The sequence below is a fragment of the Lycorma delicatula genome, chromosome 13 (assembly GCF_047948215.1).
Source record: "Lycorma delicatula isolate Av1 chromosome 13, ASM4794821v1, whole genome shotgun sequence".
Lineage (NCBI taxonomy): Eukaryota > Metazoa > Arthropoda > Insecta > Hemiptera > Fulgoridae > Lycorma > Lycorma delicatula.
Genome location: NC_134467.1, coordinates 37,868,211 through 37,894,266, shown reverse-complemented (window position 1 = coordinate 37,894,266; position 26,056 = coordinate 37,868,211). Strand labels below are relative to the sequence as shown.

Below are 26,056 nucleotides of genomic sequence, written 5' to 3'. Positions count from 1 at the left end.
CTACATCCTACATCCCTAACAATTTGTTTTACATTTTCCAAACATGGCCTGCCTACACAATTTTTCCCTTCTACCTGTCCTTCCAATATTAAAGCGACTATTCCAGGATGCCTTAGTATGTGGCCTATAAGTCTGTCTCTTCTTTTAACTATATTTTTCCAAATGCTTCTTTCTTCATCTATTTGCCGCAATACCTCTTCATTTGTCACTTTATCCACCCATCTGATTTTTAACATTCTTCTATTACACCACATTTCAAAAGCTTCTAATCTTTTCTCCTCAGATACTCCGATCTAAGTATAGTTAGATTTAAACTAATTGTTCTGTATTCTTCACATTTATCTGCCCCTGCTTTCTTTGGTATCATTACTATAACACTTTTTTTGAAGTCTGACGGGAATTCCCCTTTTTCATAAATATTACACACCAGTTTGTATAATCTATCAATCGCTTCCTCACCTGCACTGCGCAGTAATTATACAGGTATTCCGTCTATTCCAGGAGCCTTTCTGCCATTTAAATCTTTTAATGCTATCTTAAATTCAGATCTCAGTATTGTTTCTCCCATTTCATCCTCCTCAACTTCCTCTTCTTCCTCTATAACACCATTTTCTAATTCATTTCCTCCGTATAACTCTTCAATATATTCCACCCACCTATCAACTTTACCTTTCGTATTATATATTGGTGTACCATCTTTGTTTAACACATTATTAGATTTTAATTTATGTACCCCAAAATTTTCCTTAATTTTCCTGTATGCTCCGTCTATTTTACCAATGTTCATTTCTCTTTCTACTTCTGAACACTTTTCTTTAATCCACTCTTCTTTCGCCAGTTTGCACTTCCTGTTTATAGCATTTCTTAATTGCCGATAGTTCCTTTTACTTTCTTCATCACTAGTATTCTTATATTTTCTACGTTCATCCATCAGCTGCAATATATCGTCTGAAACCCAAGGTTTTCTACCAGATCTCTTTATTCCGCCTAAGTTTGCTTCTGCTGATTTAAGAATTTCCTTTTTAACATTCTCCCATTCTTCTTCTACATTTTCTACCTTATCTTTTTTACTCAGACCTCTTGCGATGTCCTCCTCAAAAATCTTCTTTACCTCCTCTTCCTCAAGCTTCTCTAAATTCCACCGATTCATCTGACACCTTTTTTTCAGGTTTTTAAACCCCAATCTACATTTCATTATCACCAAATTATGGTCGCTATGAATGTCTGCTCCAGGGTAAGTTTTGCAGTCAACGAATTGATTTCTAAATCTTTGCTTAACCATGATATAATCTGTCTGATACCTTGCAGTTTCGCCTGGCTTTTTCCAAGTGTATATTCTTCTATTATGATTTTTAAATTGGGTGTTGGCAATTACTAAATTATACTTCGTGCAAAACTCTATAAGTCGGTCCCCTCTTTCATTCCTTTTGCCCAGCCCGTATTCACCCACTATATTTCCTTCCTTGCCTTTTCCAATGCTTGCATTCCAATCTCCAACTATTATTAAATTTTCATCTCCTTTTACGTGTTTAATTGCTTCATCAATCTCTTCGTATACGCATTCTACCTCATCATCATCATGGGCGCTTGTAGGCATATAGACGTTAACAATCGTTGTCGGTTTAGGTTTTGATTTTATCCTTATTACAATGATTCTATCGCTATGCGTCTTGAAATACTCCACTCTCCTCCCTATCTTCTTGTTCATCACGAAACCTACTCCTTCCTGCCCATTATTTGACGCTGAGTTAATTACTCTAAAGTCACCCGACCAAAAGTCGCCTTCCTCTTCCCACCGAATCTTTAAAAGATATATATATATATTTTGTTTTAAGTAAATTTTTGGAAATATTCTTTGCTATAATAATACTGAGCGATTCAGAAGGAAAGAGAAATAATTTGGGAACTGATTCTAGAGCTTGAAATAAGCTAAAAATGTTAACGAGTTCTAGAGAAAAATTTCCCCCGGTGAAATAAGGTCATATTGGCATTTTTAAGGTGTTGTAAAAGTAGGAAACTTAATGGTTTCTTATGTTTTTTGACCTGAAAAATTGAATTAAATAGGTCCCAGAACTGTATCTTTCAAATTTACCATGATATCCAAAGTATAATAGAAAAATTCGGTGACAAAATACGCGTTTTTTTTTTTTAAGTTTCAAGTACAATAAATTTGTTAAATAAAAAATTTATTTCCTTTTCTCCCTTCCTCTTTCCCCCTTTTTCCTTTTCTTTCTTCTCTTTTCCCTTTTCATTTACTTTTCCCCGTTTTTCTTTTTTCTATTTTCCCCTTATTTTCTGTTCCTTGTTTCGGGTTTTCCCTTTCTCCCTTTTTTCCCTGCGCGTAAATCGGTCCAGTAGTTTTTTAGTCTATAGTTAACACACATATCGGAAATATTGAAATGGAATCGTAAAATATTTAGTATATCATGTGTTGCTTTTACGTCCAACAGATAGCGCGATTTTTTTTTAAAAAACGTGTTTTTACCTGTCACAAGTGTGACATCTTAGTTATATAAAAACGCGCGTATTCGAATGCAACGTCGTGTCAAAATTTCAAAGCAATCGGTGAAGAAGTTTCGGAGATTTAAGATTTTGAACAAACTAACACTTATATTTTTATTTATATCGATTATACTGTAATTGTCCAATAAATAGAAAGTTGGAAGTAAAAAAATATATTTTCAACTTTTTTTTTTCATTGTGAAATCTTTTTTTAATAGGCTTTGATATTAAAAAAAAAAAAAATGCAATTTGGATGCGTCCTGCCGGCACCACTTTGATAGATTGTTTTAGATTGTACGCTCTGTCTACTTTGATAGAATTACACAAGTTAATTATTAGTAGAATAAAAAGAAATCATTGATTATAATAAATTTTAAAACTTATTATGTTATTAAAAACATTCATAAAAAGTACATTGACCTTTAATGAAAGGTCAGTGAATTTATTCATAATTATCAGCAAAATAAAAAAATAAAATTTAGATAAATTTAAAAATGATAATTATCAAGGTATTTTAATGATTTATATTAATTAGAGATAGATAATAAATTATCCTTATTAGAACAGTTTATAGATTATAAAAGAAAAAAAGAATCATTAAAATTATGTCACAGTTGATAACAATTATGTTGTCTATATTACAACTTTCATTCATTATTCTGTTAGTAGCAGTATCTGGGGCATTGAAAGACGACTTATCTTTTTTTTGTAAAAAAAAACGTAATTTCCCCTGGTATTTTTTTTTTTTTTATTATAACGCGTAATATTACAGTAGTCTTTCCTGGTTTACGCGGAAAAAATCTAGAATATTTTTTATTTAATCGTTCCATTTACAATTATTTTTTTTTTTGTTTTTTATTTTGAAATTGTCACTTTATAACATTTTATAAATTTTATGTAAAACGACCGCAAATTCATCTTATTCGTAAATTATGTACGTCTGGATATCAAATTATATTATATTAAAAAAATTTAATAATCTTTATATAAAAATATATTTAAAAAAATGAATTTATATAGAACCAAAATATACATCCTTATAGATGATAATAGTAAATAAACTGCAACTTGTTACTTTCCCATTTGAAATAAATTATTGAAAAACATATGAGTTCAATTTACGTACCTTGAGGAACACTCAAAGATGGAACCCAAAGGATGTATCCTTATATATGATAATAGTAAATAAACTGCAACTTGTTACTTTTCCATTTGAAATAAAGTACGAGTTCAATTTACGTACCTTGAGGAACACTCAAAGATGGAACCCAAAGGATATATCCTTATAGTTGATAATAGTAAATAAACTGCAACTTGTTATTTTCCCATTTGAAATAAATTATTGAAAAAAGTACGAGTTCAATTTACGTACCTTGAGGAACACTCAAAGATGGAACCCAAAGGATATATCCTTATAGATGATAATAGTAAATAAACTGCAACTTGTTACTTTCCCATTTGAAATAAATTATTGAAGAAAGTACGAGTTCAATTTACGTACCTTGAGGAACACTCAAAGATGGAACCCAAAGGATATATCCTTATAGATGATAATATTAAATAAACTCCAACTTGTTACTTTCCCATTTGAAATAAATTATTGAAAAAAGTATGAGTGCAACTTACGTACCTTGAGGAACACCTATTTTATATACATAAAAATAACATCTACGGAGCTATTAATGATTAAAAATATTCCATTTTGGAAACTTTTTATACCATTCACCAGTGCAGTTAAATAGCATTATATAGTTTTATTAGGTAAAAGTTTATGACAAAAGAAATTGAAAACCTAAGGAAAAAATCTAAAGGACTTGGTACTAATATTTTGACTTTTGCAGATGATTTAATACTCTTAGAAAAAACAGAAGAAGAAGAAGATTTAAAACTCCAATTCTTAGAAAACACAGAAAATAGGTTTACATGTTTTTTGGGGGAAAAAACTGAATGATGCAGTCAAATAAAACCCAAGAAATTTTAAGTATCAGAAAATAAAACAATCAAAAGGATTAATAAATTCTAATATTTAGGATAAGTAATAATCCCAATAGGATTAAATAAATAAAGAAGGATTGATAGCTAGAGTACAGAAAATAGAAACTGTGTATCATTTAATTGGAAAACTTTACAATAAAAATTTCATATCAAGAGCCAAATTAATACATTATAAAATAGTAATCCTTTTGGAAACTTTATACATTTAAGAAATTATTAATATTCTCTGGCAAAAACATAACCACAGTTGAAAACAAGAATTCTCAGAAAAATATACTGCATGGTCCGAAATATAAGGATAGAAAGAACAGATTAAGAAAACGTATATCAAGAAATAGAAAATGTTGAATCAACGATGAGGAAATGAAGGTTAACATTCTATGGGCTCTGTATTGAACGAATAGAAACAGACAAACAAACAACATTTTTAATATTTTTTTTTTTTACTTTTAAGGCCGCAAAGGACCACTTTAGTCAGAATAATTCAAGTATTTTTTGCCGATCTTTTGGCCTTTAAGTTCTTAGCTTATACTTTCTCCCAATATTTAGTCATTCTTAATGATCTTGCTTTACTATCCTTTTCTGAATAAACCCTTTTTGTATAATTAAAAGTTCTTACTTTAAAGTTGGTATTCGGATCTTTAATAACAAATTTTAATTTCTTTGATCCATAATGGCGGATTTTTTAAAGACCAAAATCAATCGGTAATCCTATCCTGCAGTAATCTTAACAAGTGTGCACAGAAAGAAATTTGCTTCTTTTTCATGGTATCAATTAAGGATTCCAAGTTTTCGTACAGAAATTTATTAGGCAATAATCTGTACTGATTTTCGTGTTTATATTGTTTGTTTATGCAGGTTCTAAGAATCCTGCGTTCAACTTTAAGCAAAGGTCCAGTCCTATTTTTCTGATTTAGTCTAAATAAAGTCTCGCTCATGTAAGTAATTACCGGTTTAACCACAGTTTTGTAATGTCTAATTTTAGTGTTAATCAAGAGCGATTTTTTGTTGTAAGTATTTTTGGTTACTTGTAGCATTTTAAATAATTTATTAAGTCTTTCAGTCGAATTTTGTTTTTCGTTACAATTACAAGTAATGATCTCTCCAAGATATTTAAATGTTTCTACAAGTTCTACTTTGTTTCCATTAATATTCACAGAATCAATAACTAAAGGATCAATAGCCATCATTTTAGTCTTTTCGTAAGAAATCTTAAGTCCAATTTTATTCGCAAGTTCTTCTATACTTGTTATTTGTATTCTGGCTTCTGCGATACTATTGCTAATGTAAAATTTTTATCTTTTAGTTAATTACTCCTCTGATATTGTCGGACAATATTCTCCTAAGTCAGACTTGATCATCATTTCACTTATATGTTTTTTGATGCCAGTCATGTAATCAATCTTTGGTTTGATTTAATACTTCTGATCTTAATTTGTTTACACGTTCTCTAGTTTTTAGATTTTCTCTCTCTTTGTATTCATCATCCTCTCTTAATATTTTTATTCTTTCCTTAGTCTGAAAGTTTTCTTCCTGTTTATCATTATCATCTTCTCTTAATTTGTTTATTCTTCCCTTGTTCTTAACATTTTCTTCCTCTTCATATTCATCTTTCTGTCATTTTTTTGAGATATATTTCTTCATGTTATCTTTCTTTTTCTTGTATGATAGTTTCTTTTTTGTTTTGGATTATTCACCAAATAATCTAATAATAAATACTGAATATTTTACACCGTAATATCGAAATTAACATTTGTAACCGGTATGCAGGAGTTCATTACACAGAATAGTTTAATTATTATTAACTTTTATTTATACAACACACCAGAAATCTGAATAGTACGAATAATACTGATCTAGTAATACGAGTAATAAAGGGACTTTTACTCTATCGTAATATTTTATGTAAGATTGTTGAATTAATAGTAATTGTATAAAGATTTAATGTTAATAAAAAATTATATTTCCGCAATTGTGTAACTGTTCACGTTATTAAAGAGTTGGAGGATTGTATCTCATTTTCAAATGAAATAAGTTTAAGTGAAGTGCACTAAAAACTGTGTATATGTAATGTAATAGGCATACAAGGAAGTCATGTGGTGTCCATGTCAATTTTTATTTTTTTATTTTCATTGTTCTGTTTTGTTTTCAATAAAATTTTTTTTTTTTTTTTTAGTATATAGAAATTTTTTTCAAAACATTTGTGTTGGGCAAGTCCGGAGAGTTATTAATCAAAATACAAGAGAGGTATTTATGTAGAAACTTCTCCCCCGGAAATTCCAAAATTATTTTATTACTAAAGAAGTGTTGAAACATTGACATATATAAATCATTGCTTAAAAAAAATTCATCGAAATACTGAAATTTATCTTTAATAGAATTTAATTAATTTAACTGTATTAAAATCTTATTGTATTTTTGCAATCGATTTTATAATATTATTAATTTTTTATTCAGTGTAGGAGAAAAGATCTATTTAAAATAATGGTTGTACATTTGGAATTTGTAATAAGTAGTTTTTGATACTATTGTGTGTACATCTATCACTCTGTCTCACTCATACACACACTGACTCGATCTTTCTCTCTCTTGATGAGATAAGAGAGAGAGAAAGAGTGAGAGAGTTTAGAAAAGAGAATATAGATAAATGGAGGGAGTAACCTAGCATAACCTAATTTTAACAAAATTACACAATTATTTTTTTTCTTTTATTTAGTAATTAATTATTATCATTACATTAAACTATCGATGACTATGAGAAGATTGAGTATTTTGATACGTAATATTTTATACGTAGGCCAGTTGTACTGCCTACGCAATCATAATCATTAATTAGTTCAAGAACTAAATTAATATTACGTGTGTAAATAAGCAAAATACATATTGCGTAAATTAATAAGTATGCTATAATACTACGCAGTAGTTTTTATTAAATTATAATAAATAATATTTATAAATACAATTTATTATAGTAATCATGATTTTTAAAATATTTAAAAACATAAACATTTTCTAGAAACTAAATTAGATTTTCTTTCTAATCGATTTAAATAAAATCAGAAAATTTTCAATCAGTATTTTTTTTACGTATAATCATGCCCTTCCCCGAATAGACCAATTTCTAATCTATTTTTTGAAGTTTTTTTAGTTGTCATATTGTAAAATTTTTTTATTAGAATAGGATAGCATTTCCCAATCTTTCTGATGACACTGACCCCCTCTGGCAATTGTTAATTCTCAGCGAAATTAAAAAATGATTTTATAAAAATAATTTTACATATCATAAAAATGAATTGATAAATTACAATTTTATAACACTAAATGTATCATTTATGACCGTGCAATACTATTATAAATGGAAATATTCAGAAAAATTTGATCTTACTTGATCATTTAGGCGTAATACAGAGCGTTCAGAAAGTCGCTGCGAAGTATGCTTTAGAATGATGTGGTGGTTTCTGTTCTTTTGGTGTTAAGTTGGTTGCCCTGTGGTTTCGTTGGATATTGCTTAATAATAAACCAAGATTTCAGTTGTTGTGTTTTGATTGAACGTGCTTCGTTTCATGTTGTTTCATTTATCAGAATCAATTGTTGCGAGAAACATAATAGTTACTTCGGTAGAGGATTGCATTATTCTCGTTAAAAATACGTCTTTCATAAAACACAAGTTTTCCGAAAATCTTCCAAATATTCATGTTCCTTACCACAATGTAGTTCAAACTCTTATCGAAAAATTTCAGGCAACGGGATTTACTGAAAACTCCAATCGAAGCGGAATACCACCTAAACTAAACGAATTGGAAGCTGTTTGATATTTCAGATACTATGGCTGAAAGTTCATGAAAGTCAGTACTTAAGTTAGTACAAGAACAAGATATCGGACTTGCTACCACACATAAAGCTGTAAGAAAAGAAGTTTTCCCTTACATAATAATGTGTGTTCAAGAACTGAAATCTACAGATAATGTCAAAAAACTAAATTATTGTCAATGGTTTAAACGTTTTATTGACCAAAATTCCTTCATAGGTATCCTTGACATTACATCTTTTATAGATTAAGCGTGGTTTTATCTGGGAGGTGGTATTAATTCACAAAATACATGACCTCCATGAATTACACGAACAATCTTTACATGAAGCAAAAATTGGAATCTAGATTAGATCGGTGTGAGTTGAACGTGCATTGTGGGTCCAATATTTTTTTGAAAATACAGGTAATAGTGAGATCGTTATTGTGCTGTTTTAACAAACTTCATTTGTTAGTTAACAGAAGTGGAAATCAATCACAGTTGGTTCCAACAAGATGCCAATAATGTGAGCACATCTAACAGGTCAATGAATTTTTTATAATTTTTTTTAGTGAACAAATCGTTTTGAGATGTTTGTAAACTGCACAATCACCCAATCTGATTCCCCCAGATTACTTTCTATGGGGAACAAGCGGTGTATCACAACAGACCACAAATGATTGACAAATAAAAAACTACAATAACACCATACGTATGATACATTCCAGTATCTCAGCTGGTTAAAATGTATGAAAACAAACTGAAATGTATGCAGTGTTGTATTGACGTTGGATGAGGTCATTTTTAGCCTTTTATAAACTATTTCAGTTATTGTAATATCCGATTTTATAAAATAATGAAATAAAAATACAAAGTAATAATTAAGAAAGTTTCATCATTATACTTCCACAATTCCATTACACAACAACTTTTCGAATGCTTTATGTTATGAATTCAATATTTACCTAATGTGATGGCTGATACTGTTTTTCTTCCGTAAGTCTAGATCAGAACAGAATAATTTCAGACGTTGATCTGGCCCCACATTAAATCTGTTTCAGTATGTGTTTTTCATATGTACAAGATGAGAAAATGTTGCCTTGCAGAGATATGTAGTGGCAAATCGCAACAGATGTCCTTTTGAAAATTTCAGGGTATACAGCCAATTGGAACCAAAACTCCAGTAAAAATAATGAAGGAAAGAATATTTTGAATGTCGAATCATAAAACAGTTCAACAAGTTGTTTTTCGCAGAAGGAAGTTCAAATTCTGAGTCTAGATAAGAGTTTTCATCCTATTCTTTTTTCCAGGACAAATCAGAAAATTCAGATGTAGTCAAGACTCCATTGACCTCATAATTTTAACTACTGATCCATATCTAAATAAGATCATGAATAAATTGGAAATTATGAACCCAATTATTCGATAAAGAAAGCAGGAAATCACACTAGTTGTATAATTCTGCCATTGAAACAAAGAGGGGGAGGGATTGATTGGATTAAGAAAGACTACTGTCCATCCTGACACAGGGATTTGAGGTAGAATTGACTACCCAGAAAAAATGAACTTGGAAAACCTATACAAAGGATCACTTGTACGCCTACTTCTTATAAGGTGAACAATAACAGTACCAACGTTCGTGTTAAATTTTACTTAAATTATGAGCCTTGAGAACTTTATATGTACACTCATAAAATCCCAGGTATGATAAGATCACACCTCACTGGTGGCCCCTTTCCATGGGATCTGCAATCTATAGGGAATAGGAAATAGGAATGGGAATCTACTGGAATAGGAAATATTTTAAATGTAAAAGTATGTCATTTTCATTGATGATTTGTTATCATTGCTTACGATAATCACATAAGTACCTGTTATCGAAGAGGCCATTTTTGAAGGCTAATTTTTTTCACTGCAGGTGCACAGTTTTTTGGAAGGCCTGTCTTTAAACAATCCAAGATGAAAATTTCATGTGTATGCTAATAGGTCTAAAGGCAAATTTTGCTTACTGATTTGAAATTTTTTGTTTGTCAGATAATTTCCTTCAGTCAGGATTACATTTATGAACATATTTGTTTCTTTATACCAAAAGTATGTTCATAGAAAAAATATAATTTTTTATATAATTGAACAGTAAATGTTTATTGTTTATCAATAAACATTTTTTTATTTTTGAGTTATATTTTATTTTTATTAGTAGAAATTGATCGCTTTATCTAGTTTTTTTTTTTTATTAGTCTGGGCTAGGTGGCATGGAGGACCATCTCTCTGTCTGTCTCTCCTCTCTCCCTATATATATATATATATATATATATATATATATATATATATATATATATACCAGCTGTCCAAAAAAAAAAAACTCCATGGGGTTTTAAATTAAATTTACTCTATTACATTTAGAATTACAAAGTGGTTTATTACTAGTGCAAAGTTTAAAGTTTCTTTACTTTTTAATGTAACTCAATATGATCACCAGCTTACAGCCCCACAAGTGTCAATCCAATTATTCACCACCTCATTCTACACTCTGACAAGCATTCTGCAAGAATACCGCCTCCACAGCTACCGCAATATTTTGGTGCAGGTGATCAAGTGAATGGATTTTTTCTTGATACACAATGTCTTTTACATACTCCAAAAAAAGAAATCCATTGGTTTCAGATCAGGACTTCACAGTGACCGAATGCCTATCTCTGCCTATCAAGTCAAGTTGCCTATCGAGGCCAATTCATTTGGATTTGAAGAAAATATGAGTGCCTTGTCTTTAACAATTACCGAGAATGAAAAATTGCAATGTATCAATCACTTTAACACAGTAGCCATTCAAATGTTCTTTGGTGTTCTGTCCATTTGTCAAAAGTTTGATCAAGTCCATAATGAAGTGTTACTATCTATCTAGTACTGTCAATCTTTGGTTTCTATGTGCGGCTTCTATAATTATAGTTGATCTCAAATAAAATATTGTTTAATATGTTGGGAATAACATCTCAGTTTACACTTTTTTTTCTATGAATTTTTTTTTTTTTTTAGTCATTAATAATTATATGTAAATTTTTTTAGTAATTTGAATAATTTCATACACTTTTCTACTCATCTCTAAATAAATTAATCATTATTCTGAGGCATGAATCGCTTATTATACTTTTGTCAAAAAGAAATAATGTCCCAATCCTGCATTTTTTGTGATCTCAAACCAAACATGAACTTCAGGTACATTAAGTTCCTTCTGCACATTACAGAAGCATTTTTACCAGACCAATAAACATAATAGTGAGAATTTACTAGGCTGTTCAGTTTGATGCATGATGCATCAAACCATATCTCGTAGCTTTAATATAAATATCCCGTTAAAGCCCATCAGGGCAAGGAACACGGGGGGGGGGGGGCGACCGGAATTGTCACAAGGTGGGTGTCTTCCCCTACAGGGGTTTGGATGTCCTCTAAATAATCTTCTTAAAGTCTTAAAGTACATCAAGTAATTTTTAGAATTCTTTACAATTTTCTGTTAACTTGCTTCATCCTTACAGAAGCCTTTCATGGTTGATGTTTCAGGATCCTAGTAATATCTCAATATCTCTACAAGTTGTTTGTTTTCTTAGGTGCAACTAGTTCTATGCCTACCTGATCATTGATATTTCTAAAGCCTTAACTAATTTCAAATTATATATTTGTCTTTTACAAATTATTACAAATCAGTTGTGCATAATTAGGATACTAGGTAGATTTCATAAGAAAGCTACCCATTTTAATGGGTATACCATGATTCAACTTGAGAAAATTTTGACATATCTTCGCGTTTCACATCCCTCCAGACCCCAAAACCACCGTCAGTTCAAAATTTTATATGTAAATTTGTATATATATTTACGTATATATACTGCACTTTCTTGTGGACTTGAAAACTGCCATAATTTTGTACCAATCACTTTCAAATTGATATATAAAATATAATGACCCAAAATCTCAATCGAGTTCGTTAATGGGCAAAATCAGACCGTGGGGATGAAAATGAGGGGTGCTTTTTGAAAAAACAAAATATCACTATAACTTTCCTAGTAAGTAAATATCGAGTTCCTACTATTCTTTGGGTAAGGGCCGAAAACTTATGTAAGTAAAGTTTTTTGATATCACCAACCATAGGCCCAGGAGGTGGAAAAAATGGGGTTTTGAAGATAAAAAAATCATACCTCCCTTAATTGGCACAGAATCAAATCATTTTAAAGTGGTCGTTAGTCTTCTAAGCATTACCAAAAACTTTTGTCAGAAACAATTTTTGATATAACCAACCCTTATGGCAAGGGAAGACCAAAATTTTGCTGGAATTATAAGAAGGTGGGACTTATTGTGTGCTAAACATGTGAAACTTTTATCACTTGCAATCATTGTCATATTGAATAAATTTGAAATTTTTCTTAAATTTAAGGTGGAAATCTTTTTTATCCCCTACTTAGGCACTGGTGAAATCTACCTCCTCCACTTTCCGGCGTGCCGAATAGGATTTTTTAAACCATCCTTCTCAGCCTCCTTGGAGCAAAAACACCTGTAATACACAGAAGGGTTTTGTTTAGGAGTTATCATCTTTATTAATGGCACTGTCAAATGGAAAGATAGGGAATCAATTGACGGCCATGCGTACAATTAAAACTTTCAAAGAACAGTTTTAGTATACATATAAAAATATCTTTTGAAAATGCAAATAATTCATCGACATATTAACCACTGTGCTAATTAATTTTAAAAAATGACGACTTAACCAACAAAATACAGTGACAGATAAAACCTAAAATACTAATACCAATATTTTAATATTTGTTTTATTTCATTATAAAGTTTGTATACCAACTGATGATGTGGCATCCTGTAAAAGTCGAGTATTGGTATTAGTTTTTTTAGTTTTTTCTGTTACTGTGTTTTGGTGATATTAAATAAATGAAACAGCGTGATATTTCAAAACTGAGAGATACTAGGAGTTAGAAACAAATTTGAATCTACTTAGTTACAAAACTACTACTTTATTGTTATTATCTTTTATGACCGCATATGATGATCATTTTAGTCAATTCGTTATCCAAGTTTCTTCAATGGGACTGTGTGGGCCTTCCCAGTAGTTTTTCATATATTTCGACCTTTGTGCCCTTTCTAGTGTTGAAAATGTTTGTATCGTTAGTTTTTTCTCGTGAGTGTGAAGTAAGTGGTTTTGTTTTATATTTTCTTATTTAATTTTATCTTATCTGTGGTGTATACTGGTGTAAGGTAATAATTTCCTTCAGATCCTTCTCTGATCTATCTGCATCCTGTCTTGGTGTTTTTCGAGTCGCAATTGTACTGTGCTAGCTGGTTTTCAGTAGACTTGAATCTTGTCCTCATGATATTTCCAAAGAATCCTAGTCTCCTCTCACGCATGGTATCACCGATGAGTTCAAACTCTTTGTACACAACTTTGTTGGGCACAATCCACCACTGTCAGACTTTTGTGGTACTTTTTATTGTTGCAGATTCTTCCAGTTTTTCTGGAGTCTAGTTATTCTGGAGTCAATCTATTTTTGATTGTTCGTTCAGGTGGAAGAGTGTTTCTACCGCTTAGGTGTGTCTGGTTTTATAACTGTGTTGTAGTGTATTACTTTTGTCTTTTATTGATAAGCATTTTTCATTGTAAATGTACCAGGTAAATTTTTGAGGTTCAGCTAGTTTGTTTCTTCTTATTTGGATTGAGGTTTTTTTTAGTTTAAGTTGTTTGTTACTATTTCTCCTAGGTATTTAAATTGTGTTACTATTTTGATTTTTGTTACCGTTTATAATCGATGGTTTTTAGAGCATAACTTCGGTCTTTTCAAAGGAAATTTTGAGGCCAATTTTATTTGCAATGTTCTGCAGTTCTATTAATAGTAGCAAACTATTACGTTATGGCATATTTTTAATTTTTTCCACCATCTTGGATCTACCACACTGAATCAAACTGTACCTTCATATTTAAAAAGCATTTGATTGAATATGATGGATCCAAAATGGTATGCAAAAATTACAGATGCACAATAAATTAGTAATGTTATTAAGTATTTAGATACATACTTGTTTCTATCTCGAGTATCCCTCAGTTTTGAAATATGAAACCATTTGTTTTTTTTTAAGTTCATCTGTATAATACATATGAATAGAAAAGAGAGAGAATGAGAGAGAGAGAATTTAGGTCTTTATTTTTGTTTTGTTTTTGATTTAAAGATTATTCAATTATTTTGGCACTTCTTGAACAAAGTATGTGTTGTAAAAATTAGTGTTTGATTAATTTTCTGAAAACTGCTTAAAAAACAAAAAAGAACAATTACAGCTCAATTAATATTCTATTAATATTAATATTAACATTTATTATTATTAATATTGTTATTTTCCTTTTTCAGTTTATGAAATGTTTGGTTTCTCATTGTTTGCATTACATTTTCTCTTTCATCTTACCATTCTTTCTTATTTATAGTATTATTTTATTACATTTACACAAAGAATATGCCATTTCCATTGCTTGAGATTTAATTTCATTATTTTACTACAGATTTTACTGCGGAATGTTTAATTATGTGTATTTATCTTCAGCTATCTGGGATTATATTTAGTTATTTAAACTTTACTGCTATTATTATATATCTTTTGTTTTGCCTAAATTAATAATTTAATTAAAAATAATTTATATTTAATTAAAGTTTATTATCTTAAATTAATTTTAAAACGATCTATTATCTCCTAAAAACTTTTGTAATAAAAATAAATTATTGTTGTTTATTCTAATGAACTGGATCAAAACAGTGCGCATGCAAGCAATCTAACATGAGAAACAAGTTTCTCTCAAATATCCTGTACTCAGTCTCTAAAATAAAAAACATCATCGTAATGAACTTATAATAAAAAATAAGAAATGACTTGAATTCTTCATTAAGATTAGTATGTAATTGTGCACAGTCATTAAGTTCACATAAAAATGCATTGTAATGAATAACTCTATTCAGTAGGAAATAATAATATTAAAATATAAAACCGAAGAATAAATGTAATAACTTTTTGTTTAGGCTTTATTCTTTATTTATTTATTTTTTTTTTTTTAATAAACTGTTGTATTTCTGTACCCAGTATATACAAGGTCTGTAAATAAAGTAATGAGACTAGTTTTTTTTTTGGCAGCCAAAGTGGCAACACTGTAAAGTTACTAGTAAGTATATGTTATATGAACAGCTGATTTATATTAGGTATTAATATTTTTAGTCAATTGTTGCTGCGTGAGACATAAATAAACTTTTCGTGAAGCAAGTTTTTGTTGTGCGTTACAAAAATGAATGATGCTAATTATGAACAACGTTGTGCAATCAAGTTTTGTGTTAAACTCAATGAGAATGTTACTGAAACTTTTTCAAAATTGAAAAGGGCATATGGAGATGATTCTTGGTGATGTGCCCAAGTTTTAAGGTGGTTTAAACCATTTTCAGATGGTTGGGAATCAGTTGCGGACAATCCATCCTCTGGAAGACTGTTAATGTCAAAAAGTGACAATGTTGAGCGAATCAGAGACTTGATATGGTACAACTGTCAGAACGATTGCAGAACAATTGAATTTGAACCATACCACAGTCCATCAAATTTTGACAAACAAATTGGACATGAAAAAAGTTTGTTCAGAATTGGTCCCAAAAACCTCACTATTGAACAGAAAAAACACTGGGTGGAAGTGTACCACGATCTTCTAGGGTGAAATGAAACTGATCCTGATTTTCTAAAAAATCGTATTACTGGTGATGAATTTCGATATTTGACTACGATCCAGAAACAAAATGCCAGAACAAAGAGTGGCACACTTCAAACTCACCACATCCCAAAAAAGCAAAAATGAGCAAATCAAAACTGTGCTAATTTGTTTCTTCGATAGTAATGGCATTGTTCATAAGAAGTTTTTACCTACAGGATAGACTTTTTTTTTAAACCCTAGTTTTTTTTTTACTCCCTCGAGTCGGATTTACAGCTAAGTAGAACTCAGCCTGAGAGAGTGTCTCTCAGGTCAGCTCACCCTGTCGGATCTTTTAAGTGCCTGCCTCTAATCCCCAACGAACGGTAACGGCCCGACTGTGTTATTCCTGAGCCGTCCGCTAGAGACCGGGACTCAGTCTTAACTTATTGCCATCCTATAAGCCCATGGAGTCCCCACCCGATCATTGGAAGCCACTCACCTAAGCGTGCGACTCCTCACGTGTGGGGCTGTCCACCCATCTTCCCTATGCTAATATCCCTGTCGTCTCCCATCACCCTCCTTGGAAGTCATGATGTCGACCGCGAAGACCTCGAACTTACGCCAGTTAGCCTCGGAAGCCAGAATAAAGGTGAGGAAACCTTCCGGCCTAAGCCGGTGAGTACTCGCTGAGCTCGCCATTCGCTGCATACAAAGATGGTATGTTCAGCGTCGTCTACTCCGTCGCAGTAGATGCATCGGGGGTTTAAACCTGTGCAAATAGGTCTCGAAAGCACCGTGACAAACTAAGCACTTTATGATGTAATAACTTGTCTCGCCATGTCTTCAGTCAATCCATGCGTTTAAGTCGGGTATAAGCCGCTTAGTCCATGAGGCGCGATCGCCGGACCACCACTTGTTAAAAATTATCTTGTATTGCTGATTTCAAAGGCTACATTTTCAACTTTGATATTTATCAATGGAAAAATAACATTCTGCAAAAAGAGTTTGAAAATTTTGAGTTGGTGAATATGTTTTTCTGAATTTAACAATTAAAAAGTTTAGGGATCAAAGCGGATGGTATGTTTTTATTAACCATTTCAATTCTGTGGCACCAATTGAAAAATTAAAATGTGAAAACTTGGTAGTATGAATTACAATCACAAGGGATTACCTGATAATATGACCTCAATTAAAGAAATGAACAGAGTAGATTATGATTACCAGGTATCAGACCTCAGATTATCTTTTTTTACATGGCATGATAATAAGGTAATAAATTTTATTTTGAATTATCATGGAACTGAAAAAATTGAAGTGAAACGCACCCAGAAAATGGGACTGGGAAAAGTAATCCCTGTCCATTAGTGATGGATGATTATAATAAATTTACGAGTGGTAATGATCAAGTTGATGGATACTGTGTACTCTATGATACTGATAAAAAGCCAGAAAATAGTAGCGCAGGATTTTTTTGGGCATTGCATTTTTTAATGCATATGTTGTTTATTGTGAAATGTTTGTAAAAACATCTGCTGAAAGTTCGATAGAAAATTGCTCTGAGTTTGATTGCAGTCAAAGATATCAAAACTCAGAAACCTAGAAAGAGATCGGCTGTTCAAGAACCTCAAGCTGCTTCGTCTTCAGAAAAAATGAATAGTCAGGGTATTCGGTTATGAAGGATGTGTGTTTGTGAAATTTGGGTGCGCCCAATGGCCTGTTTTTACTGATAAGTGCTGTACATCTGAATTTTTTAATATGAGTAAGGTGGAATCTCAACCTTTTTCAATTTGTTCTTTGTGTAACGTACCTCTACATTCTGCTGAATGGTAAGAAAAACATTTTGCAAAATGTCATGATCTAAGTGTAAGATAACAGTTTCTTAGTGTATGGTGTTCGGTAATTTTTTTTATATATTTCCAGATTCCTGTTATATAGATTTAGTTACTATATTTAGATTTATGTTTTATATATATTTAGTTATTATTATATTTATATTATAGTAAAAAATAATTTTTAAAAATGATTTTAAAAATCATGAGATGAATTTGCATTATAAAAATAAATTCACAGTTTCATTTATTACATACGAAAATCTCTATACTTTTCATAATATTTTATTTATTATAATTTTTATTATTATTATTATTATTATTATATAAACAGAATGTATCATTTAATTTTAATTCAGTTATTTTTTAGAAGTTTTTGTAAATATATCACTGGATAAACATACATTATGATTACGTTTGTAGAGCAGAATGTTAAACTCGATTACCATCTCCTGTCGTGACTGATGATTCCTAAAACTTTCAAATAGAAAACTTTTAAACATGTTTACATGAAATTTTGTGATAAAATTGAAAAAAAGTAAAAAATTATACAATTAAAAATTTTTTTCCTTTATAGAAATGGTTAATGGTTGATTTGGTATACGTACCCAATAAATCTTCTACAAAATAAGTTTGAAAATTCCCAATTGACCATTTAAATTTTTTATTCATTAATAACTCTTGAATTATTTGTTTTATCAGATTATAATTTATAAGATAAAAAGTTACGTGTTTTACAAAATGTCATCTCATTTGTTTAAATTAGTTGATAACCAGGTTGAAATCTTTCACAAAAATTATGCAGTTTTTTAATTTTGTAATTGTTCTTTCTTAATTAACTAATTGAATTAATAATTTCTATTATTATTAAGTGAAAAAAGGGACAAAATTATGAAGCTGTAAAATTTTTGCAACCCATTTTAAAGATTTCAGCTATTTATCAACTGATTTTGAAAAAATTAAATGATTTCGTTTAAAATAAAAAGCTTAATATTTTATTTAATTAAACATAATTTTATAAAGTTAATGGTTACAGAGATATTAATGATAAAAAACTTTAAATTGTTGCCATTTTGGAATTTAGAAAAGAAAATTTTCAAACTTACTTCTTTAGTAGGTTATTATTAGATTGCCAAATATCATTAAAATATCGAAGTCTATCATTAATACATAAATTTTTATTAAAAAAAAAAGAAGAAATACAAAATGGGGACAGAGGGAAAAAAATCAAGTTAGGGAATTTGACCCCATGATTTTGTTTTACTTTGATGTCTTGAATCAGTCCTTAAGATAGACCAACATTTCCTGGGACATCTGTATGTATATATATCAGATATACAGATACATATATATGTGTGTGTGTATATATATATATTTTTTTATATTAAGTTATGTGAAATATAAACCAACAAAGCACAGTAATTATATAAGTTAAATTTATCATATTATTTCCAATAACTAGTTTTTGCAGTATCTTGCATCTTCAGTTGGTATTAAATTTGATATCAATTATATTAAAAACATGTTCTAGTTCTTAACAACAAAATTTACATGTAAATTTATTCAAATGTGTTGAAAATATTTGTATTGTGAGTTTTTTCTCGTGAGTGTGAAGCAATTGTTTTTGTTTTTTATTTTGTTATTTAATTTTATCGTATCTGTGGTTCTTACTTGTGTAAGGCCAATTTCCTTCAGATCCTCTTCTTTTCTGATCTACCTGCATCCTGTCTTGGTGTTTTTCAAGTCGTAATTGTACTGTGCTAGCTGGTTCAGTAGTCTTGAATCTTGCCCTCATGATATGTCCAAAGAATCCTAGTCTCCTCTCACGCATGGTATAAGTAATGGGTTCTAACTCTTTGTACACGACTGTTGGGCAGAATCCACCACTGCCCATCTTTTGTGGTACTTTTTATTGTTGCAAATTTTTCCAGTTCTTCTTTCGTTTTTCTGGAGTATCTATCTTTGATTATTCGTTCAGTGGAAGAGTATTTCTGCCGCATAAGTGCATTGGTGTTATAACTGTATTGTAGTGTATTACTTTTGTCTTTATTAAGCATTTGTCTTTAAGCATTTTTCAATGTAAATGTACCAGGTTATAAAATTTTTTGTAGGTTATTTTAATGTATTTTAATTTTCATGATAGAAGAACAATTGCTAACATGTACAGGAACCAAACAGCAACAGTAACAATTGAAGAACATAAGAAAGAAGCCGTAATAAGAAAGGGAGTCTGACAAGGATGTTCCCTATCTTCGTTACTTTTTAATCTTTACATGGAACTAGCAGTTAATGATGTTAAAGAACAATTTAGATTCGGAGTAACAGTACAAGGTGAAAAGATAAAGATGCTACAATTTGCTGATGATATAGTAATTCTAGCCGAGAGTAAAAAGGATTTAGAAGAAACAATGAACGGCATAGATGAAGTCCTACGCAAGAACTATCGCATGAAAATAAACAAGAACAAAACAAAAGTAATGAAATGTAGTAGAAATAACAAAGATGGACCACTGAATGTGAAAATAGGAGGAGAAAAGATTATGGAGGTAGAAGAATTTTGTTATTTGGGTAGTAGAATTACTAAAGATGGACGAAGCAGGAGCGATATAAAATGCCGAATAGCACAAGCTAAACGAGCCTTCAGTAAGAAATATAATTTGTTTACATCAAAAATTAATTTAAATGTCAGGAAAAGATTTTTGAAATTGTATGTTTGGAGTGTCGCTTTATATGGAAGTGAAACTTGGACAATCGGAGTATCTGAGAAGAAAAGATTAGAAGCTTTTGAAATGCGGTGCTATAGGAGAATGTTAAAAATCAGGGGGTGGATAAAGTGACAAATGAAGAGGTATTGTGGCAAATAGATCAAGAAAGAAGCATTTGGAAAAATATAGTTAAAAGAAGAGACAGACTTATAGGCTACATACTAAGGCATCCTGGAATAGTCGCTTTAATATTGGAAGGACAGGTAGAAGGAAAAAATTGTATAGGCAGGCCACGTTTGGAATATGTAAAACAAATTGTTAGGGATGTAGGATGTAGAGGGTATACTGAAATGAAACGACTAGCACTAGATAGGGAATCTTGGAGAGCTGCATCAAACCAGTCAAATAACTGAAGACAAAAAAAAAAAAATTTTCATGTACATTTTTTCTGAAAATTTACATAAGATTAATTTTTTCATCAGTTCATCTATAGTGCAATATCGTTTTGCTTGGTTATATCTAACGGCCAAAAGTTAATTTCTTTTAAATTATGAATTTAATTTTCTAATGTTGGCAACAATGAAAATATAATAAAATTACAAATAAGAAAAGAATTTAAATTAAGGCTTGTTTCAAAACCGATATCGTTACATATAAAAAAATTGATAACTACATACTGTACATGAATTAAGAAAAATTAATCATAATTAAAGTTGATAAACTTCTTTCCAAGGTTGTATACTGTAATGGTAACACTTTTTTACAATATACATCTTTTATATATATATATATTGACAACTAACTGCAAATTATTGTACCATATATGGCACAGAGTTTAACCATGTCATTATTTTATCGTATTGTCAAAAAAAATTAGAAACTTACAAATAAACTGATTAAATTATATTTTTTTATATTACCAATTAGCATCGACTTTATTAGTTTCTTATCTTATTTATTTATTTGTTCGTTATAAAAAAGTGTTAACATTTTATTGTAATTATTAACAATTTTTTTTTTTTTTTTTGTTAAATTATGAGATAATGAAAATAAGCTTCTTAGAAATCATAAAAATTTATTGTATGTGTGTGTATGTGTCGTGTAAGCAATTTTCTCTATTTGGGGTCAAAAACAAAAAAAATTATTTGATTTTTTTTTTTTAAATTATTGCTTTATATTTTGTTTTGTTATTTTCAGTGAATTTTGTTTATAATTCTTGTTGGTTTTATATATTCTCTTTTTTTTTTAACTTATTTACATTAATATTTTAAATTGCCTATATAAATAATGCATTTGTTAATATTAATAATAATAATTAGACGAAATAATCAATCTTTTTGTTTGGCATGGAAAGATACAGAATCTTTATCCTTAGGGATTCCTCTTTTTTTAATCTCTATAATGACCGTTACAAAATATAGTAACAAATAAAATTATGATTTTTTTTTTAGATCCCTTTCCATGTAAGATTTCAACAAGATTTTAGAAGACTTTGCTTTCATTCCACAGATCTTATATTTTATTCAAGAATAAAAAATATTTTTTTGTTAAAAAGTTTTTTTGCTTTTTGTGAAGCTTTCAAATATAAATAAAGTTCTCGAATACCACAGGTAAATAGGGCCTACTGTCTTTCTGGTACTAGAAATTTCCAAAATGATATTACAGATGCAATCAGTAAAGGAAATAGTCAACCAACAGACCATTTGCGTCTGATGGAGTTCATCAGAGTGTTTTACCACCATTTCTAAGAATGATATCGTATATTAGATATTTTTGATTTCTTATTAGTTAAATCTATAATTTAATATTTTCTATTATTTATAGAATATAATAGAAAATCTATCTTTTACTTTTTATTTCATAAAAAAGGAAACCTAAAAATATATTGGTGGAAGTTATTTTTTTTTTTTTTAAGTACTTAAGTATTTTTAAATTTCATGCATCAAAAATCTTAACTAGAATTCTATACGGAAGAATTGAGAGGAGAGTGGAAGAAGTGTTAGGAGAAGACCAATTTGGTTTCAGGAAAAGTATAAGAACAAGGGTAGCAATTTTAGGCCTCAGATTAATAGTAGAAGCAAGATTAAAGAAAAACAAACCAACATACTTGGCATTTATAGACCTAGAAAAGGCATTCTGTAATGTAGACTGAAATAAAATGTTCAGCATTTAAAAAAAATTAAGGTTCAAATACAGAGATAGAAGAAAATTGCTAACATTTACAGGAACCAAACAGCAACAGTAATAATTGAAGAACATATGAAAGAAGCCGTAATAAGAAAGGGAGTGCAACAAGGATGTTCCCTATCCCCATTACTTTTTAATCTTTACATAGAACTAGCAGTTAATGATAAACAATTTAGATTCGGAGTAACAATACAAGGTGAAAAGATAAAGATGCTACGATTTGGTGATGATATAGTAATTCTAGCTGAGAGTAAAAGGGATTTAGAAGAAACAATGAATAGCATGGATGAAGTCCTATACAAGAACTACCGCATGAAAATAAACAAGAACAAAAAGAAAGTAATGTAGAAATAACAAAGATGGACCACTGAATGTGAAAGTAGGAGGAGAAAAGATTATAGGGGTAGAGGAATTTTGTTATTTGGAAAGTAGAATTACTAAAGATGGACGAAGCAGGAGCAACATAAAATGCCGAATAGTACAGGCGAAACGAGCCTTCAGTCAGAAATATAATTTGTTTACATCAAAAATTAACTTAAATGTCAGGAAAACATTTTTAAAAGTATATGTTTGGAGCATAGCTTTATATGGAAGTGAAACTTGGACGATTGGAGTACCTGAGAAGAAAATATTAGAAGCTTTTGAAATGCGGTGCTATAGGAGAATGTTAAAAATCAGATGGATGGACAAAGTGACAATTGAATTGGTGTTGCAGCAAATAGATGAAGAAAGAAGCATTTGGAAAAATATAGGTAAAAAAGAGACAGACTTATAGGCCACATATTAAGGCATCCTGGAATAGTTGCTGTAATATTGGAGGGACAGGTAGAAGGAAAAAATTGTGTATACATGCAACGTTTGTAATATGTAAAACAAATTGTTAGGAATGTAGGATGTAGGGGGTATACCGAAATTAAACGACTAGCACTAGATAGGGAAACTTAGAGAGCTGGATTAAACCAGTCAAATGACTGAAGACAAAAGAAATTAAATATCTAGGTGAAGCAATCCAGATAAATGGACTAGATAAACTTACTTTTGGTCAGTTTGGACCAAATGGAAATGGAAATGGATTTCCAACTAACCAAAAATCTTTGTAATAAACACTCGATTTCTTACAATCCAAAATTCAGACATTACAGCACAATTATAAAACCTAAAAGTTCTTATTTGGCAGAAAATTTAACATTAAACAAACTATAAAGAGTAGAAAATATTTTGAAAAAGGAAAGAAAAATATTAGTTCCGAAGTGTGAAAATAATAAAATATTTTAAGATAAAATGAGGAAATGTGTAGTAAATTTGAAAATGTAAATAACAAAAAATGGAAAACAATGGCTTCTAGAGATGGGAAAGGATTTCCAAGAGATCAAAATAAGAAAAGAAGAAATTTCACAGAGGGAAATTTTCAAAAAAGTACAAGAGTTAAAAAAATTTAAAGTAGTTCAAGAAAAAAAAAAGGAAACAACAGAAGAATACAGAAAAAGATTAAGAAAAATTATGACTGAGAGATGGCAAAAGATTATTAAAACCTCATGAAAAATAAAGATTGTTCATGTAGCCAATTTGAAAAACAAAATACATGATTTTTTAAAAATAAGAAGTTCAGGTTTACGTTTTTATAAATCATAAAAATAGACATTCTTAAATATCAGATTTTTTAAAATAAAAACGTGCATAGTTCTTTTGTTAATTTTTTAATATACAAATTTAATTACCACAAATTTGGTTTTAATTTTTTGGCATCAACCATCAGGCATCAATAATTTCAGTAGCTGATTTAGCTTTTTTTTTGTAGGTCATCTATTTTTTAATTAAATTCTTCTTGTATATTGGTAAAATTCTGCAGTAGTTTTATATGCCAAAAAATTATATCTTCTATTCATGTTGTGCCTTTCCATTTTTTCTTTATAGTGTCCCTTATTATTTTTTTCAACGATAATGCTTTTCTCCCTATTTAAGACCAGTTAATAATTTTAAAATTGTGTGAAATTTCTCTCTGACTCTTTATCACTGTATTTTCCCATTCTAAGGCAACTAATATTAATTTTTTTTTTTCAGAGGGTTTTAAAAGTGATTTGATAATGTGGTTACGTCTATTATTACCTGGTTTTGTTAAAAGAACTTACAACTTGCAATCTAAGCAACTTATTAAGCTGTTCAGTAGGGTAAGTTATATAAATTTAAAAATTATTTAACAATTGACTTTCAAATTAGACTTGTTTTTCCTTTTGAAAGACCTCTCATTGCTAATCAGCATCTTCTTCTTTGGAGTATCTCCACTGGTACTGTCGTCAATGACACCGATTTTAATAAAGGTTAGAAAACTCCTTAATTATGGAATTGAATAATTTATTCAATGACCAATCAGATTGTGCTTGTTGATTTTATACTATTTGATATTTGGAAGGTATTGATAATCAGGTCAGAAAGATTTTTAAATGAAAAGGTTTTTTTATTGATCTGAAAGTAATTGCTTAATGCGTAATAATTTTAAGGTATCATTCTGTTTAATAAATTTTAAAAATATTTGTATGTATATTATTATTGTATTTCTCAGACTGTGATCTGTGGACTACAAATGGTCCTCAAAATCTGCCATTTTGAACCTTTAGATTGAGCATTAGTACAATAAGACGAAAAAATCAAATTCTAGAGAATTATTTAATATGCACTATAACATTGAATTAAAAAAACAAAACAGGTTATCTAATGTAATAACTTGGGTTAAACACTATTTATAGAGTTTGGAAATTTCATGCTGCAAGCATCTATTCCTTTTTCTCATAAAACTGACATTTTATGAAATTTATTATACTAATTTATTCTATTCTCAACGAAAAATGAAAGGCGATTACTATTACAAATACTTTTTTATATGTATACATTTGTTTGGCACACTTAAGAAATGTAATTTTTATTTTTGTATCTTTTAGATTTTATAACTTCTACAAGTTAAAATTCTTCTTATGTGGTAGACATTCAGTGTCATCTCTAGTGTTAAATAAATTATGAAAAACTGGTTTTAATTATTAAAAATAGAGGAATTTCTTCATCATACATTTCATGAAAGTAATGCTAACGGTGGAAAATTATGTGAGAGTCTGATATTGTATCAGTGGTGTGTTAATGCTATTAAAGAAATATCTAGTGAAGATTAGCTATTAAAAAAAAAGAAAAGGTTTTTGAAAACAAGACAAGTTAACTTATTTTTTGTCTTCAGTCATTTGACTGGTTTGATGCAGCTCTCCAAGATTCCCTATCTAGTCCTAGTCATTTCATTTTGGTATACCCCCTACATCCTACATTCCTAACAATTTGTTTTACATATTACAAATGTTA

The 26,056-nt window shown here is 29.7% G+C and overlaps 1 protein-coding gene across 4 annotated transcripts in view; it reads left to right on the top strand.

Moving 5' to 3' along the window:
- DNAlig3 (DNA ligase 3) overlaps nt 1-26,056 on the top strand; it is a 266,939-nt gene that overhangs the window by 190,679 nt on the left and 50,204 nt on the right. For 3 of the 4 annotated variants that reach the window (XM_075380964.1, XM_075380965.1, XM_075380967.1), the window contains one exon: nt 24,776-24,882. In XM_075380964.1, the coding sequence (XP_075237079.1) occupies nt 24,776-24,882 (107 nt within the window). Of the gene's footprint in view, nt 1-5,407; nt 5,436-24,775; nt 24,883-26,056 lie in introns of those variants that run through there. The other variant, XM_075380966.1, reaches the window with a different exon arrangement.